Source organism: Schistocerca nitens, chromosome 9, assembly GCF_023898315.1.
Source record: "Schistocerca nitens isolate TAMUIC-IGC-003100 chromosome 9, iqSchNite1.1, whole genome shotgun sequence".
NCBI classification, from domain to species: Eukaryota; Metazoa; Arthropoda; class Insecta; order Orthoptera; family Acrididae; genus Schistocerca; species Schistocerca nitens.
The window spans coordinates 166,585,277-166,604,347 of record NC_064622.1 but is presented as its reverse complement, the minus strand read 5'-3'; the positions used below and the strand labels follow the sequence as shown (position 1 = coordinate 166,604,347).

The window sequence follows — 19,071 nt, the reverse complement described above, 5'->3', positions numbered from 1 at the left end:
TTAGAGGCCTTGTGTCCTAATTCCTGAACTATTATATGGTTTCCTTGTAGCTTTCTTTCTCAGGCTTTCTTCTGTCTTTGATTTTGCTGCCCCTGGTTGTGTTACCTACAGTTTTTTCGTTAATAGCTTATGTGATAATATTTCCAGTGGCAGGACCATTATTTATTTGATACGGCAGTAATTTGTAGACATATATGTACATGAGATTTAACAGCTGATAATGTCGTATACTTTTGACACAAAAATCTATAATGTTCCCTATACTGCAATGGATGAAAAAGCCACACCAACAGGATAAAACTTTTGATAGATGAGATCCTGTCCAAGGTGTCCTACATATTCTTAACAACAATCATGTGCAGCTCGAGTCATTAATTGCCTCACTTTTTTTTTAAATTACTGTCATTTCACATATATCACAATCCACAGCATAGTCTTCATCAGACTCCCTCTTCATTCCAAAATACAACTCAATATAAGAAGAAGATAAATGTTTCTCTTGATCCCTTCAGATTATTTTGCATGCCTCACCGTTAAGATGAATGATAGCACAGTTCTCTTGCCTCAATTTTAAAACATGCAAATTATATAAAATGATTAACTGAATTTATAAACACTTTGGGCAGCCACAAAAAGAAACTGAGGCAAGCGGGCAGTACAAACAAAATTCTCTTATGTACAGTAGGGCAATGAATAGAGGAAAAAAAAAACATCGAAAATAGTATCATAAATTGAAAAATAAAATTCAAGTAAAAACATATTTTTATTTGGATTAATAAATCCAATATGTCTTAATAATTTATAACAAAAAATAAATATTCCAAGTAAGAAAACAAAAAATCAATGGAATGCTTGTCAGTTTAAAATTTTTTTAAAAAAATATATAAAATAGTTAACTGAAGAAAAATTAATGGAATGTAGAAAACAGCCATCCAAGTGAATGTTGTTCACTGCTGAAGCCCACCATCGTAAGCATAGTCAGCTTTATTATGCATTATTAGACAGTCATCTACAAAATAGAAACTGTCTGAACGGGTCTCAAATGGGTGAGCAATCATCTCCTTCACTGAAATACAACAAAAACAAGAAAAGTGTAAATAATATGTAATTCTTGAGTCTGCACGTAACATTGTGAACAATTTGTAATCCAGTAAATAAAAATAAATGAATTCCTATCTCTTTAACCCTAGAATGGACAGGCAAAAAAAAGTAACACAAACGGACAGGCTGGGTCTGACAGACCCACCGTTTTATTTACATTCCAGAATAAGTAAGACTTAAATTTTCAACACCAGTGTTACTATACTTCTGTTACTGTTTATTAATATTTAAATTTACCATACATTTCTTTGAAAATAACGTTGTATTTCTCCGAAAATCTGAAAGTAAAATTATTCAGTATTTAAAAACATTCTTGAACATTTAAAACAGTTTTATTTTATTTTTGACAGTTCACGTCCTCACAAGTTATGAAATTAGGATTGTCAAGCACGCTATTACAAAATATTATACATTTTAGTGCATAGCATAATCTAATAAAACATGGTTTCTCTTGTTACGGTAAACATATTACTGACCTGTATTTTCTGCACAATCTTCACATAACTTTACAGAATGGGAAAGACACAGCCACTTTCCACAACTTTTACAAAAATATTTTGTTTTATTGTCTTTGCATTTACAACAACAGCAACCTAATTTTCCTTCTGGAAAAACTTCCTTGTCAATGGTAATCCCAGACAGACGTGCTGCCAGCTGTCGAATGTTCCTCGGGAGATTCTTCTGGTTAGCTCTCCGTGCCATGTGTGGTTTTATGAGTTTCAAACCGAGTTGCTTGAGAAATATCCTTCTTGAAATATCCAGTCCTGTGTTTGCTTTGTATACCACAAATGCATTTATACCAACAATGTTCAAAATGGCGTAAAACATGTACAATGACCAGCGTCTTGTTTGCCTTCCAACACACGGCATCAACCACGTCCACTCCACTCTTGGTTGAATTGTAGAATGTAATAATTTCTGGCTTCTTCATATTACCGGTTCCTTCATCAATTTTATTGTTTGTATGCACTGAAGACAGCAAAATTACACATTTATTTTTCTTTGGCACATATGACACCAATGTGAAATTGACGCAAAATGCGAATATGGATGAATGATTTTCTCTTTTCTTGTGAGGCAAGAATTCCAATGGAATTTCTCTTTTATTTTTGCGCAGTGTCCAAACGAGTGTAAGGTTACAGTCTGTGAGCAGTTTTCTTGCAAGAGTGCAGCTTCTGAACCAGTTGTCAAAGGTAACCTGTTCCCTTCACTGGCTCCACAAGTCTGAGCAAAACATTGTCAGCTGCGTTACTCACATGGAAGAAGCCTGGAGGTTGTTGCCCTACACACACTTCAAGTTTTTTACATAGTATGTTTTTGCATCTGCCAAGATAAATATTTTGATCCCATACTTTCCGGGTTTTGAAACAATGTACATTCTGAAAGAACAATGTCCCCGAAAAGATAGTAACATCTCGTCCACTGTAAGGTATTCACTTGTTGTTTAATGCCTTGTGCAGTTTTTTGTGAATCATTCGATAACATCATGTACAGGGGCCACTTTTATCATTTTTTTACGTTCCTCTCTTGTGTGAATATTATCTAACCTAACATATCTCAGAAGAAAACAAAATCTTCGCAGTGACATACTTGTAGGGAAGATTTCTGTCCCTGTGCCATAAGTTCCCAAAATTCTTCCATATTCATTTTGCCTCCGTGAAGAACGCCAGAAATGTACGAAAGACCCAAAAATGCCTGGAACTCCTCTTTTTTCCAAGTTCCTTGCAGTATTTGGGTCACTTTTATAAAGTGGTTTTACATGATCTATGTAAGTATTTGTGCTCTCTATTATCAAATTGAGCATATCCTCATCAATGAACAGCTTCCAGGCCTCGACAATGTTGGTAGCATTTCTGGCTTCCCCACTGACACCAGGCAAATGCATAATTATATTGTGTGATCTGGTACGTACATTTTGGTTGGGAACCTTTTTCTGCCATTTAGTTCGTCCATCTCTCGACGAATAGTAAGAGGGACCGGAACCAACCACACTAGTTGATACAGAATCTCGAGATGTATTAGTGAGTGTACTCACATTTCTCGCAAGAATAACGACGTTATCTTCGCTGTCCAGCTGATCATCACTCATTTCGCTTTCTGTGTTGCGATCACCTTCGGGAATAAAATCAGGATCTACATCCGAATCATCATTATCACTTTTTAATAACAGTTTTTCAATTTCTTCATCACTTAGAGGATGCTGCCAGGCCATTTTCGAGCAGTTTTATTGCTCGCAGTCAGTATAACAAGAAGTGTGCATAAGCAAAAAAAGCTAATGAAAACGGACGAGCTGGGTCTCTCAGACCCACAACACGCTTCCTTCCATGTCAACAATCAACTGGCGAACAAAGAAAAATGATGACACCAGCAATGTCCTCTAAGAACATTAACTGAAAGCTACAATGGATGGCTGACTCGCAAGTAGTGTACTCTTGTGGATATTTTTAAAACTAAATCCGCTTGGGTCTGAAAGACCCAGCCCGTCCGTTCTAGGGTTACGTGTAGTATGAGCTAACATCACCGTAATGTAACAATATATTTACAAGTGGAAAGGTCAATTTGAATGATCTCTGGTGCCTCAGAAAAATAAGCCACTCAGTTCTGATACAAGTAAAGGACCCAAAATATAAAAGTTACACTATGTAAATATTTCCAGTTGTGAGCAATTATGTTTCGGCCATCATTTGATACCTCATATAATAGTTTTCGTGACTGTGAAATAAAGCCAGGCAGACTTTAACAGCCAATGCAGGCACAATTGGTTGGCTTTAATACTTTTAATCCTATATTGTTTATTGGAAATTCCTGAATGGAATGGAACAACATTATGAAAAGGAAAGTTGCCACTCACCATATAGCGAAGATGTCGAGTTGCAGATAGGCACAACAAGAACACTGTCACAAATAAATGTTTTGGCCAGCAAGGCCTTCGTCAAAAAAGACGAGACACACACACAATTGCAGTCTCTGGCAACTGAAGCCACACTGTCAGTGAACATTCATGCAGACAGACAGCTGGCGTGCACACATAGACTGCAGCACAGTGGTTGCAGCTTAGCTTGTAGATAACATGACAGGTTTCACAGGTAGCCCTGCCTTTGATGGGATAGGTGGTCATGGCGATTTGGGAAGAGGTTGTCAATTTGGAATCCGTAGGGCGTTGAGAAACAGTGTTCCATAAGAGTAAGGCCATGGGCACTAGGGCTGTTAGTATAAAGGGAGATGCATCAATAGTGACGAGCAGAGTACCGGGTGGTTAAGAGACAGGAACTGTGGAGAGCTGGTGGAGGAAATGGTTGGTATCTTTCATATAGGAGGGTAGCTTACAGGTAATAGTTTGGAGGTGTTGGTCTACGAGAGCAGAGATTCTCTCAGTGGGGTCACAGTAACCAGCCACAATGGGGCATCCTGGGTGGTTGGGTTTACAGACTTAGGAAGCATACAGAAGGTAGGAGGGTGGGGAATGGTAGGGGTGAGGTTTCTGGAATGTGCCTACGGATTTGAGGAGTGACTGGAGATCTTGCTGGATTTCTGGAATGAGGTCATTGTGGCAACATGTGTCTGATAGCTGGCGGAATCCTTCTGCCAGGTAATCCTTGCAGTTCAAAACAACAGTGGTGGAGCCTTTGTCCGCAAGTAGGATTATAAGGTCGGGATCAGTTTTTAGATGGTGGACTGCGGTTATTTCTGTGGATGTAAGGTTAGTTTGCATATTGAGGGATTTGGGGAATGATGATGAGGCAAGATTCAAGGTTAAGAAATTCTGGAAAGTTAACAGAGCTTGATTTTGGGGCAGTGGGGGTGGATCACGGTTTGATGGAGGAGTTAACTTGAATTTGGGAGTCGGGGAAAAGGTGAGGCCTTTGGAAAAAGGACTGATATTTGTGGGGTTAAGGTTTCTGGAGGAAAGGTCTAACCTCCCGACTACTCATAGCTGCCCTACCCTCTCTCCATCTCGTCGTCCCTGTGTGTTCCCCAACAACACTTCACTGTCCCAGTTTCCCCCTTACTCCCAACCAGTCACTGCTCCCAACATGCACTGGTGCTGCTGCTCACAGTGTGGCTTCAGCTGCCTGCGACTCAGTATCTCCACTATATGGTGAGTAGCAACTTTCCTTTTAATAATATTGTTATATTAATTATTGAGTAATTATCATACTGTACTATTTATCATCATTATGTAGTGATGAACTGCTCAGCATTCTGAGACATGCACAAGCACATAAGCAGATATAACTGTAAGAGTAACATGCACAGTTTTGACCCACACAACAAACTTAGTGTTCACGATGACTTTCCTATTTATCCATGAAAACTACCATTCCTTACCCTGCTTTTTTTAAATTGTTATTTAGAATTCAGAAAAGCATTCTGGCAATGGGAAAATGAGGCATGTACAGCAGTGAGACAATACATCATTGTGAAGAAGTGAACAAATTATTAATCCAAATCAGTCAAGTGAGCTGGGAGAACAGAAATTATGTCATGTTCTGTAGCTCAGAAGGCACATTAACCTGCTGATTTATACATTTACGAGGGTAATCCCAAAAATAAGGTCTCCTATTTTTTTATATAAGTACATAGATCTGTTTATTTCTACAATGGTTTACATCAGTTTACAGCTTGAACATTTAGTTATTTTTCGACATAATCACCATTTCTGTCGATGCATTTTTGTAGACGCTGTGGCCATTTTTGTATGCCCATGTCATACCAGATCGCCACCATGCTGTTCAGAAAGTTATGAACCTTTTCTTTACCTCATTGTCGGAGCTGAATCGCTTTCCAGTAAAATGTTCTTTTAATCTTGGGAACAGGTGATAGTCACTGGGCACCAAGTCAGGATTATAGGGTGGGTGGTTGATTATGTTCCACTGAAACTGTTGCAGGAGAGCAACGGTTTGCTGAGCGATGTGTGGGTGAGTGTTGTCATGGAGAATGTGTACGCCCTTGCTCAACGATCCTCTTCTCCAGTTCTGCATTGCCCATTTGAGTTTTTCCAAAGTCTCACAGTACCTCTCAGCGTTAATTGTGGTCCCAGCGACTCGGCTCCGATGACGAGGTGAAAGAAGAGGTTCATAACTTTCTGAACAGCATGGTGGCGAGTTGGTATGACACGGGCATACAAAAATGGCCACAGCGTCTACAAAATGCATCGACAGAAATGGTGATTATGTCGAAAAATAGCTAAATGTTCAAGCTGTAAACTGATGGAAACCATTGTAGAAATAAACAGGTCTATGTACTTATAAAAAAATAGGAGACCTTACTTTTACAATTACCCTCTTACATTAAAACTGGAGTTACACAGAAACTGTAAAATGAAATACTGGTTGACAAATATTTTCATCAAGGCAAAAAAGTAGAAAATGTGGAGATCTACTTTTTTTCAGTGACAGTGAATGCAGTGAAGCTCCACATTGGATCACCGCATGTCATAAACCATCACTTCACCAGTAATAACTTACCACATTAAAAAAAGAGAGAGATATGAAAACAATAATAACAAAATAAAAATCTCTGTCAGTGTACAGTGGCAGGTAATGAGGATCAATGACAAGTCAAACCAAAAGTAAGGTTCCGATATTTTTTACAAGTAGAAAACATTGTTTATTGTTACCAATTAATACATCGTTGAAAAGCTTACACTTTTGTCTATTTTTCAACATAGTCTCCATTTTTTTCAACAAACTTTTAAAGACTGTGCTCCAGCTTCTGTATTACTAAGTCAAACAAGTCTCCCACCACCTGCTGAGGAAGCATGTGACGCCACTGACAAGATTGTTGTTTTGTTTCAGGGGTGTAATGAAACACTCACGTTTCACTGCCCATGAGGATAAAGCCCATCAATTTCTCCTTGTTGCCTCCCCCCTCACACTGTTGAAGAAACTTGCACACGTTTCACTGCCCATGAGGATAAAGCCCATCAACTTCTCCTTGTTGCCTCCCCCCCTCACACTGTTGAAGAAACTTGCAAGCACAGTCACGGTGTTGCTCCTTGTGTCCGTCAGTCAGCATCCAGGGGACCCAGCGAGCACATACCTTGCGATAACCCAACGTTTCTGTCAAAGTTCTTTCAATTGTGCAGTGGGAAGCTTCAGGAATACATTCAACAAGTTCACAGACAGTGACCCTCTGATCTTTGAGCAGCTCACTGTTGATCTCCTGGACAATCCCATCCGAAACCAGCGGTTTCCGTTCTTCAACGTGAACTTCCGTGTGACCCTCAGCAAAAGCCCTGCACCATTTGTGGATGTGCTGAACGGACATGCACTCATCACCATAAACCTCAGTCAGCTGCCAATAAATCTCCATGGGCGGTAACTTCCTTGTGTGGAGAAACTGGATTACTGCTTGAACCTCGCACTTGGCGGGAGCAGCAAACAACAGTTCCATCTCTGACTGCTGCCAAGCCAACACTGAGCGACGTAGCGAATCACGGATGGGCAGGTTCGAGAATGAGGGAACGACTGCACATGGCACTGTTGTCCGATTTAGCCTAGCACCTTCCCTTGAGGCTGTAGCTCATTGGGAACCTTACTTTTGGTACAACCCTCGTATTTAAAGACACTACCTTTCCTATTCAATTTATCTTCAGAGTCCTTTGTCATATTTGATAAAATTAAAATATCATCAGCAAACAATGAAATTTTTATTCTTCCTGGTCAACTTCAGTTCTCTTCCCACGTTCTTCCTCGCTGCTTGCTCAATGTATGGACTGGATAGCATTGGGAATAAGCAACAACCCAGATTCAACTACTGCTTCCCTTACACGTCATTTGACTCATGAAACTGCAGCCTGGTCTCTGTAAAAGAATGAAATATTTTTTTCCCTGTGCTTTATCACTGCTACCTTCAGAATTTCTAACAATTTCACAGATGGTTCTGTAATATTCACACCTGTTTTCTTTGGAATGGTGATTATCAGTCTTCATGAAGTGAAAGTATTTTGCCTGACTCATATATCTTGCCTACCAGATGAAATAGCTTTGTCACGGTATTTTCTCCTGTTGATCTAAATAATTCTAAGGGAGTGTCACCTATCTAAGGTGCCTTGTTTTGACTTAGATCTATAAACTCTTTAGTTAATATATCCCATGTCCTCTTCATCTACTCCTCCCTGCATGTCCATAATGCTGTTTTCAAGTCTGCTTTCTTTACATAGCTCTTTCACCTTCCAGACCTTCTTTTCTTGCTTAGTAGTGTCCTGTCACCTTGAAATTCATATAGTTGCTTCACTTTTTTTCCAAAGGTTTCTTCATTCCCCTACGCGTAGCATCTACAGGGTGTCCAGGGAAAGAGATCAGATTTCAAAAACAATTATCTCAAAAACTAAGATTGATAGAGAATTGCAACAACAGGTATGTTTATTGTGAAAGCTGTAAGAATTTTATGCAAAAGTTTTGAAATAATTCAAAATGCTTACAAATGACACTGCATGCTATGCAGCTCATGTGGTTTCATGTGCATAATTAATCTTGTCCTTTGCAAGCTGCCTTTGACTCACTTTACAATCTTTTTGAAATGTCCACCCCTCGCAGCACAGTGGTGGTGCAAATGAACAATGAAATTTCCATCACATGCTTTAGCATATTAACAGAATGGCAACACAGAGATTTAGGAAAAAAGTTTTAGCAGATGTGGACTCTGACCACAATGTATTGGTTATGAATTGTAGATTAAAACTGAAGAAACTGCAAAAAGGTAGGAATTTAAGGAGATGGGATCTAGATAAACTGAAAGAACCAAAGGTTGTAGAGAGTTTCAAAGAGAGCATTAGGAAAAGACTGACAAGAACAGGGGAAAGAAATACTGTAGAAGAAGAATTGGTAGCTTTGATAGATGAAATAGTGAAGGGAGCAGAGGATCAAGTAGGTAAAAAGACAAGGGCTAGTAGAACTCCTTGGGTAACAAAAGAGATATTGAATTTAATGAAAGGAGAAAATATAAAAATGCACTAAATGAAGCAGGCAAAAAGGAATACAAATGTCTGAAAAATGAGATTGAAAAAAGTGCAAAATGGCTAAGCAGGGATGGCAAGAGGACAAATGTAAGGATGTAGAGGCATATATCACTAGGGGGTAAGATAGATACTGCCTACAGGAAAATTAAAGAGACCTTTGGAGAAAAGAGAACCACTTGTATGAACATCAGGAGCTCAGATGGAAAATCAGTTCCAAGCAAAGAATGTAGTCAAATTAAATCGGGTGATGCTGAGGGGATTAGATTAGGAAATGAGACACTTAAAGTAGTAAAGGAGTTTTGCTATTCAGGGAGTAAAATAACTGATGATGGTCGAAGTAGAGAGGATATAAAATGTAGACTGGCAATGGCAAGGAAAGCGTTTCTAAAGAAGAGAAATTTGTTAACATCGAGTATAGATTTAAGTGTCAGGAAGTCGTTTCTGAAAGTATTTGTATGGAGTGTAGCCATGCATGGAAGTGAAACATGGATGATAAATAGTTTGGACAAAAAGAGAATAGAAGTTTTCGAAATGTGGTGCTACAGAAGAATGCTGAAGATAAGGTGGGTAGATCACATAACTAATGAGGAGGTATTGAATAGGACTGGGGAGAAGAGAAGTTTGTGGCACAACTTGACTAGAAGAAGGGATCGGTTGGTAGGACATGTTTTGAGGCATCAAGGGATCACAAATTTAGCATTGGAGGGCAGCGTGGAGGGTAAAAATCGTAGAGGGAGACCAAGAGATCAATACACTAAGCAGATTCAGAATGATGTAGGTTGTAGTAGGTACGGGCAGATGAAGAAGCTTGCACAGGATAGAGTAGCACGGAGAGCTGCATCAAACCAGTCTCAGGACTATAGACCACAACAACAACAACAGCAAAGAAGGAAAAGAAGAAACGTGGAAGGAGTATATAGAGGGTCTACACAAGAGCGATGTACTTGAGGGCATTATTATGGAAATGGGAGATACGATACTGCGTGAAGAATTTGACACGAGCGCTGAAAGACCTAAGTCGAAACAAGGCCCTGCGAGTGGACAACATTCCTTAGAACTACTGATAGCCTCAGGAGAGCCAGCCAAGACAAAAGTCTTACCATCTGGTGAGCAAGATGTATGAGACGAACGAAATACCCTCAGACTTCAAGAAGAATATAATAATTCAAATCCCAAAGACAGCCAGTGCTGACAGGTGTGAAAATTACCAAACTATCAGTTTAATATGTCATGGCTGCAAAATACTGACACAAATTCTGTACAGACGAATGAAAAAACTGGTAGAAGCCGACCTCGGGGATGATCAGTTTGGATTCCGTGAAATGTTGGAACATGTGAGGCAATACTGACCCTACAACTTATCTTAGAAGATAGATTAAGGAAAGGCAAACCTACATTTCTAGCATTTGTAGACTTAGAGAAGGCTTTTGACAATGTTGACAGGATTAATCTCTTTCAAATTCTGAAGGTGGCAGGGGTAAAATACAGGGAGCAAAAGGCTATTTACAATTTGTACCAAAACCAGATGGCAGTTATAAAGAGTCGAGGGGCATGAAAGGGAAGCAGTGGTTGGGAAGGGAGTGAGACAGGGTTGTAGCCTATGTCATTCAATCTGTATATTGAGCAAGCAGTAAAGGAAACAAAAGAAATATTCAGAGTAGGAAAATAAAATCCATGGAGAAGAAATAAAAACTTTGAGGTTTGCCGATGACATTGTAACACTGTCAGAGACAGCAAAGGACCTCAAAGAGCAGTTGAATGGGATGGACCATGTCTTCACAGGAGGACATAAGATGAACATCAACAAAATCAAAATGAGGATAATGGTATGAAGTCTAATTAAATCAGGTGATGTTGAGAGAATTAGATAAGGAAATGAGAAACTTGCAGTAGTAGATCAGTTTTGCTGTTTAGGGAGACCAAGAGATGAATGCACTAAGCAGATTCAGAAGGATGTAGGGCGCAGTAGTTACTTCGAGATTATGAAGCTTCCACAATATACAGTAGCATGGACAGCTGCATCAAACCAGTCTCCAGACTGAAGACCACCACCACAACAACAACAACAACAGCAACAACATTAATGGAAATGGATTCAGATTCCTCACGAATCGCCGATTCCCACTCATCCAGCTAGTAGGATGGTTCTGGTAGACAGTGTCTTTTAGTTTGAGCCACAAAAAGCAGTCACAAGGAGTCAGATCAGAGGAATATGAAGGCCAATCCAGCCCTGTGCCAGTAAATTTGTAATAATCCAATACAATGACTCTTAAACACTTGTTTGGAGCGATGTGGTCTGTCCCAACCTTGGATGACCCACTTGGTGCCTGGTTGATCCTGCAATGCTAGCTTGTGGCAACAAATTGTTCCAAAAGTGCAACGCAAATTTCAGTAGTGATCATTTCTCTCATGCAAAAAGGGTTAGTGATGACTCTGCCGCATACTACAGCCCAAACAGTAACTTTAGAAGAATATAGTGGTTTCTCTTCAAACAAATCGGGATTTTCAGAATCCTAAAATCAACAGTTTTGTTTATTCATGATTCCATTCAGGTGGAAGTGTGTTTCATTTGTGAATCAGATGTAGCCACAATCAAATCTTTCATTATCAATCATTGTGACAATTTTGTCTGCAAAGACAGCTCTCTGTTGCACAGCTGTTAAAATTATGACCTTGTACCTTTGGATTTTCAATGAAAATGTGTAGGCTCAGCCTCAGTACTTACTCCATTTTGGAACACTTCAAACCAGTCTCTGTTGTAGTTCTTTAGATAGATATCCTTGGAGTTTGCTGAACAATAACAAGAAACTGTGGCGACATTTTCAGGAGTTATTACAGTTTGTCTGAGGCCAACATTCCCCACTACATTATCAGTCACATTGCCTGTTGGCACATGGCAAAGAGCTTTTGAATCTTTTTCACATAGGTTTCCTTTAGAACATTAAATTGTGTTTGAAAGCTGCACCTTGTTTCCACAGGACTGTTTTCTAACTTGTGGTATTCCATTACCAGAAAAAACATTTTGTTCAGTGGAATACATGATTTCAACCTCTTCCTTTAGTATGCTAACGCCCTTTCATGTTTCAACTGTAGACCTGATCCCTCTGAGCTGTGGTGCACTATTTATAGGCACTACATACTGCAATTACAGTTGCACCTGTTAGCTGATTTTTGAACTATTTGAAACTTCTGTATAAAATTCTTACAGATGTCACAATAAACATACGGTTTGTTGTGCTTATCTATCGATCTTAGTTTCTGAGATATTTCATTTTGAAAGCAGGGACTCCTTCACTGGACATCCTGTATCTTTGCCACTGTCATGCACAATTCTACAGATTTGCATTTCTCCTCTATCCATTCTTGCTTTGCCATTTTACACTTCCTGTCTATCTTTGTGAGACATCATTATTGCCTTTTGCCTGTTTCACTTGAAGGATTTTTATATTTTCTCCCATCCTCAATTACAGTCAATATCTTGCGTGTTATCTGCGTATTTCGATTTAGTCTTTGTGGCTATTTGATCCTCTTCTGCCTTCACTTTACGATCTCTCAAAGCACCCATTCACTTCTATTGTGTTCCCTTCCTTTTTTTTTTTTTTTTTTTTTTTGCCTAGTATTCACTTTGAAACTATCAACAGCCTCTGTTCCTTTAAATCTATCTAGGTCCCACCTCCTTAATTCCCTACCTTTCTGTAATATTTTTTATTTCACTCTGCAGTTTACAACCAATGAATTACCGGCACAGTCCATATCCACCTGTGGAAATATTTTGTAGTTTAAAATCTGACTGCAAAATCTGACTTACCATTAGATAATAAGTAATCTATCTGAAAGTTTTCGTTTTCTCCAGGTCTCTTGCTTGTGAACAATAACCCTTCAAGATTATAAACATGTTCTGTGCAAAACTCTGCTGGTTTCCATTCCCCCCTCCCATCCAGTGCATGATATAATCTTTATCCTTCTCTTCCTTTTCCCGTTGAGAAGTTCCAGTCCCTTAACACAATTCATTTTTTGGTCTTTGTTGCAAAACTGGATTGATAACTGAATGTAGAAAAGAAGTCACTAGAGATAGAATGTGTCAAATGATTCATTTGAAAACAACAGAATATGTCAAGACAGCCACTCATTATATGGCTGGGGGCATTAAATGGTATACACAAAGAAAAAAAAAGTTATTGTTTCAGCATCCTGCTCATTAGACCATTAGGGACTAAGCACAGGCACAGATTGATGGAGGCCAGAGATGTCGCTTTTACAGGAACCATCCTGGCATAATGCATTAACTGATATAGAGCCACTTTAAGTCAAGAGGTCTCATTTCGAAAAAAGTTCCTGTATGACCACCACGGATTTAGATGAAATATTGTGTGAGCATTCACATTAGCTACAATGCACATGGGTAAAATTTCACTTTTTATACTTGCAGGGATAGAGTCATTTGTCTGACCCCATACACACCTTTCAACAGTGCACCTGAGTGTTTGGCGACTGAGTGCTATATCTTGGGCCATATTTTCTTGAAAGAAAAAAACCAGGCTATCTTGTACAACTGTTTGCACTCTCCAATTCAGAATAATAAAAAATGATTTCCTGATCAATTTTCATACAGATAATTTGAAGCAAAGTCGGCTAGAAAATTAGCCACTTGAAAAAAATGTGAAATTTAGCTTTATACATCTTCTGAAGTAAGTATGTGAAATTTCTTATGTGATAATCTACCAGCACAAGGTGTTTGAATATAAAATTTTATTCTCCTACTGTTTTCCAGTGGTTTAAAAACTGATGCCAAAGTTGACAATTGTTGTAAAAACACCAAACCACTTTTGCAAGAAAGTACTTTCTGCAAAATCTTTCAAACAACTTTCATTAGAAAGACCACATTAGAAAGAGCCAGTTAAAAAATTACATTTGGTTTTACAAAGTGAGCATATAAGACCCTAAAAAATAATGATAAGTCAAAGATGCAGTGAAAATAGGCCCTAAAACAAGTAGAAGTGATTTAAGAAGTGCAAATGCTATATTCTCTTTTCTCTATGAAGTATTGGATGGATTCAACTAAATATTTCGAATCCTAGGCATCTTTTTCTGATTTAACTAAGGCGTTGGTGTTGATCACAAAATACTGCTCCAGAAGCTGGACCACTATGGAATATGGAGAGTAGCTCACAATTGGTTCACCTCTTACTTTAACAACAGACAGCAAAAGGTCATTATTTACAGTGTTGAGAACGGCTGTGATGTGGGGTCTGAGAGGAGCATAGTGAAATGGGGGGAGGGGGGGCTAGGGCCACTCCTGTTCATTATTTCTATAAATGATATGCCCTCTAGTATTACATGTCATTCTAAAATATTTCTGTTTGGCGATGACATTAGCTTGGTAGTAAAGGATGTTGTGTGCAACACTGACTCTGTTTCAAATAGTGCAGTTCATGACAAAAGTTCATGACTCTTAGAAAATAGAACTAATGCTAAATCATAATAAGTCAGTTTTTACAGTTTCTAACACAAAATTTAACAAAGCCCGTAATTTTAATTTCACAGGATGGGCATATGACTAGTGAAACTGAACAGTTCAAATTTTTGGGTATTCAGACAGATAGTAAACTGTACTGGAAAGCCCACATTCAGGATCTCGTTCAAAGATGTAATGCTGCCATTTTCACTATTTGAATGGTATCTGAAGTAAGTGATAGTTCGACACAAAAAACAGTCTACTTTGCTTATCTTCATTTGCTTGTGTCATTTGGTAATATATTTTGGGGTAACTCTTTCCATTCTCAAAGGATATTTTTGGCTTGCAAAATGACAGTTCAGGTAACACCTGATGTAAGTTCGGGAACCTGTTGTTGACCCCTGTTCACTAGTCAGAGTATTCTGACAATGACCTCTCAAGAAAGTGATGAGACTTACCAAACAAAAGCGCTGGCAGGTCGATAGACACACAAACAAACACAAACATACACACAAAATTCTAGCTTTCGCAACAAACGGTTGCTTCGTCAGGAAAGAGGGAAGGAGAGGGAAAGATGAAAGGAAGTGGGTTTTAAGGGAGAGGGTAAGGAGTCATTCCAATCCCGGGAGCGGAAAGACTTACCTTAGGGGGAAAAAAGGACGGGTGTACACTCGCACACACACACATATCCATCCGCATATACACAGACACAAGCAGACATTTGTTTTTGCCAGTAGTTTCACTTTGTATTCACCTTCTCCTTTTTACCGTAATCCACTATACAATTTTATCCCGCCGATATATACTCAATAATACGTAATAATACGTAACCCACTTCCAAACCATAACAAAAAAAAAAATTATTTTTTTTTTTCCGCTACTGCTATAAAATCCACCGTTTCTAGTTCACAAACAGTTCCTTTCAGCTATCAAACAACCTTTTCGGCTAGTTTTAATAACTTTTGCTTTATTTCCATTTCCGTTTTTTCACATTTCTCCATCAGACAATTGTTAGCCTCATTTCCATAATCTGCCACCACCATACCACCACTTTTAATACATCCTCACGTAGTTTTTTCGAAATTTTCCCGAATTTCTCCACCCTTTAACGTGTTTTGGCGGCAATTCAACCACCTAACCTTTATGCACATCGTTATCTATCTACACTATTTCACCACAGGATCAACATAACCCAGCTCCAACCAACCCCTTTTCGCCTCTTTTCACACCAGATTTCCATTTGCTTTCTGCTTCACCTTTATCTCTCTCCATATATTTTTATATTTATTTTCATTTCAGCCTCAAGGCCTTTACAAATGTCTGCTTGTGTCTGTGTACATGCGGATGGATATGTGTGTGTGTGTGCGAGTGTATACCCGTCCTTTTTTCCCCCTAAGGTAAGTCTTTCCGCTCCCGGGATTGGAATGACTCCTTACCCTCTCCCTTAAAACCCACTTCCTTTCATCTTTCCCTCTCCTTCCCTCTTTCCTGACGAAGCAACCATTTGTTGCGAAAGCTAGAATTTTGTGTGTATGTTTGTGTGTCTATCGACCTGCCAGCGCTTTTGTTTGGTAAGTCTCATCACTTTCTTTCTTTTTAGATATATTTTTTCCACGTGGAATGTTTCCCTCTGTTATATATATATATATATATATATATATATATATATATATATATATATATATATATATATATATATATATATAATCTTAACACTAATCCATGCACTTTCAAATTGAAACTGAAGAGTTTCCTCATGGGTCACTCCTTCTACCCTGTTGGGGAGTTCCTTGAAAAATTAAGCTGATTCCTGTGTTATATTGTTGATTGCGTTTACATAAACTTATGGATTGATATTTTTTTTGAGGCGTTTCATAAACATTTTATCTGTTATTTCTTTTATGTTGTAATTTCATGTACTGACATGTTCCGTGACCTTGGAGATTTGCTCCTCAATTTGCTCATATAGAACTAGATGCGTAAAAAAAAAAAAAAAAGTGTGGTAAGGTACAGCAACTATGGAATCCAATCTGTTTTACACTATGTAAATACAAGGTTAATAAAAGTAAACATGGTCCACGGTGGGCTGTAATGCGATGTTTATTTAATTGTGCAATTAGCTAATTTCGACTAAGTGTCACTATCAAGCACATTCGTAACATCTATATTTTGTGTCATTTTCAAATGACAATGATGCTTGGTCAAAATTAGCTAATCACACCATTAAATAAGCATTGCATTACAGCCTACTATGGATCATGTTTACATTTATTAAGCATCTGGAGGCTGTGGCTCCCCACAAATACAAAATTTTAAATATAAAGTAATACATACCTAGCTCTGGTGGCAACGTTGGAAATTCATAAATGTGTTCACATGTATTCTTGCTGTTAGGTATGCAGAAACCAAATTCAAAATCAAAACTCTTTAACAGTTTATCTCTGAAGAAATGTCTTTCAATCATCCGGAATTTACTGACTGGTTTATTTCCAACAGTAAACTCAACTCTTGAGGGGAGAAAAGAAAACACTTATAAATACTGTTAATAAATAAGTTACATTTCATTTTTGTTAAAGTCAAAAATACTTACGTTGCTCCCACAGTCTTTAGCTTAAGGAACTGGGGTGTAAACTGGTAACGAACAAATCTACCGGCATTTGGATCAGACTCCTCTCGTTCAGGATCAGAATCAGCATCTTCAACATCTAACACAGATAAATGATAAATTTACTAAGATGGGGTTTAGTTATGTTGTCTCTTGCATAGTGTAAACAGTAAATGCTTATCAAAACAACAAAATGCAGCACCACATCCAGAAACAAAAAGCGCATCTGAAGAATCTCAAACCTTCAGAAGCCAGGTTCTGGTCTAAGGAATTAATGGGATATATGAGAATGGGGTGCGTGGTCAGAGGAATGAATGACGCTTCTGTATACATCAATGGAAACGTCTCTGAGGTCAAGCCGTACAAATGGAAGTTGGAAGAACAAAATAAAATAAAAACTGTAAGTAGAATGGAACACTCGAATGACATTGGGAAATTAGCAGAAACAAATTTTAAGGAGATCAGTTTACAATCAAATTAAAATTACATTAAAAAATTGAACAAGTTCTCACTATAAAAAGCACTCTCGTAGGAAAATTTAATATATATAGATCTACACCTAGATGCCTACTCTGCGAATCACACTTATGTGCCTGTCAAAGGGTTCATTGAACCATCTTTACAATGATTCTCTATTATTCTACTTTGGAACACTGAACAGAAAAAAAGGAACACATATCTTTCTGTGCAAGCTCTGATTTCCCTTATTTTATTATGATGATCATTTCTCCCTATGTAGTCGGCATCAAAAAAATGTTTTCACATTTGGAGGAGAAAATTGGTGACGGAAATTTTGAGAGATTGGTTGGTTGTTTTGGGGAAGGAGACCAGACAGCGTGGTCATCGGTCTCATCGGAGTACGGAAGGATGGGGAAGGAAGTCGGCCGTGCCCTTTCAGGGGAACCATCCCGGCATTTGCCTGAAGTGATTTAGGGAAATCACGGAAAACCTAAATCAGGATGGTCGGACGCGGGATTGAACCGTCGTCCTCCCGAATGCGAGTCCAGTGTCTAACCACTGCGCCACCTCGCTCGGTAATTGTGAGAGAAGATCCCGCCGCAACGTGAAATGCCTTTGTTTTAATGATGTCTACCACAAATCCTGGATCATGTCCGTGACACCCTCCCCCCTATTTCTCAATAATATATAACATGCTACCTACATGGAAGAAGCCTGGAGATCCTGACAGGTTTCAGATAGATTATATAATGGTAAGACAGAGATTTAGGAACCGGGTTTTAAATTGTAAGACATTTCCAGGGGCAGATGTGGACTCTGACCACAATCTATTGGTTATGAACTGTAGATTAAAACTGAAGAAACTGCAAAAAGGTGGGAATTTAAGGAGATGGGACCTGGATAAACTGAAAGAACCAGGGGTTGTACAGAGTTTCAGGGAGAGCATAAGGAAACAATTGACAGGAATGGGGGAAAGAAATACAGTAGAAGAAGAATGGGTAGCTTTGACGGATGAAGTGGTGAAGGCAGCAGAGGATCAAGTAGGTAAAAAGACGAGGGCAGTAGAAATCCATGGGTAACAGAAGAAATATTGAATTTAATTGATGAAAGGACAAAATATAAAAATGTAGTAAATGAAGCAGGCAAAAAGGAATACAAACATCTCAAAAATGAGATCGACAGGAAGTACAAAATGGCTAAGCAGGGATGGCTAGAGGACAAATGTAAGGATGTAGAGGCTTATCTCATGAGGGGTAAGATAGATACTGCCTACATGAAAATTAAAGAGACCTTTGGAGAAAAGAGAGCCACTTGCATGAATATCAAGAGCTCAGACGGAAACCCAGTTCTAGGCAAAGAAGGGAAAACCAGAAAGGTGGAAGGAGTATATAGAGGGTCTATACAAGGGCGATGTTCTCGAGGACAATATTATGGAAATGGAAGAGCATGTAGATGAACATGAAATGGGAGATACGATACTGCGTGAAG

At 38.6% G+C, this 19,071-nt stretch overlaps 1 protein-coding gene across 1 annotated transcript in view; it reads right to left on the bottom strand.

The window, feature by feature from the left end:
• Nucleotides 1-744: 744 nt before the first annotated feature.
• Nucleotides 745-19,071, bottom strand: part of LOC126203105 (protein unc-119 homolog B) — a 60,950-nt gene continuing 42,623 nt past the window's right edge. Inside the window, exons 4-6 of the mRNA XM_049937348.1 lie at nt 17,110-17,224; nt 16,854-17,026; nt 745-1,066 (exon numbers count right to left, since the gene is read on the bottom strand). Of these exons, the coding sequence (XP_049793305.1) occupies nt 948-1,066; nt 16,854-17,026; nt 17,110-17,224 (407 nt within the window). The 3' untranslated portion in view covers nt 745-947. The remainder of the gene's footprint in view (nt 1,067-16,853; nt 17,027-17,109; nt 17,225-19,071) is intronic.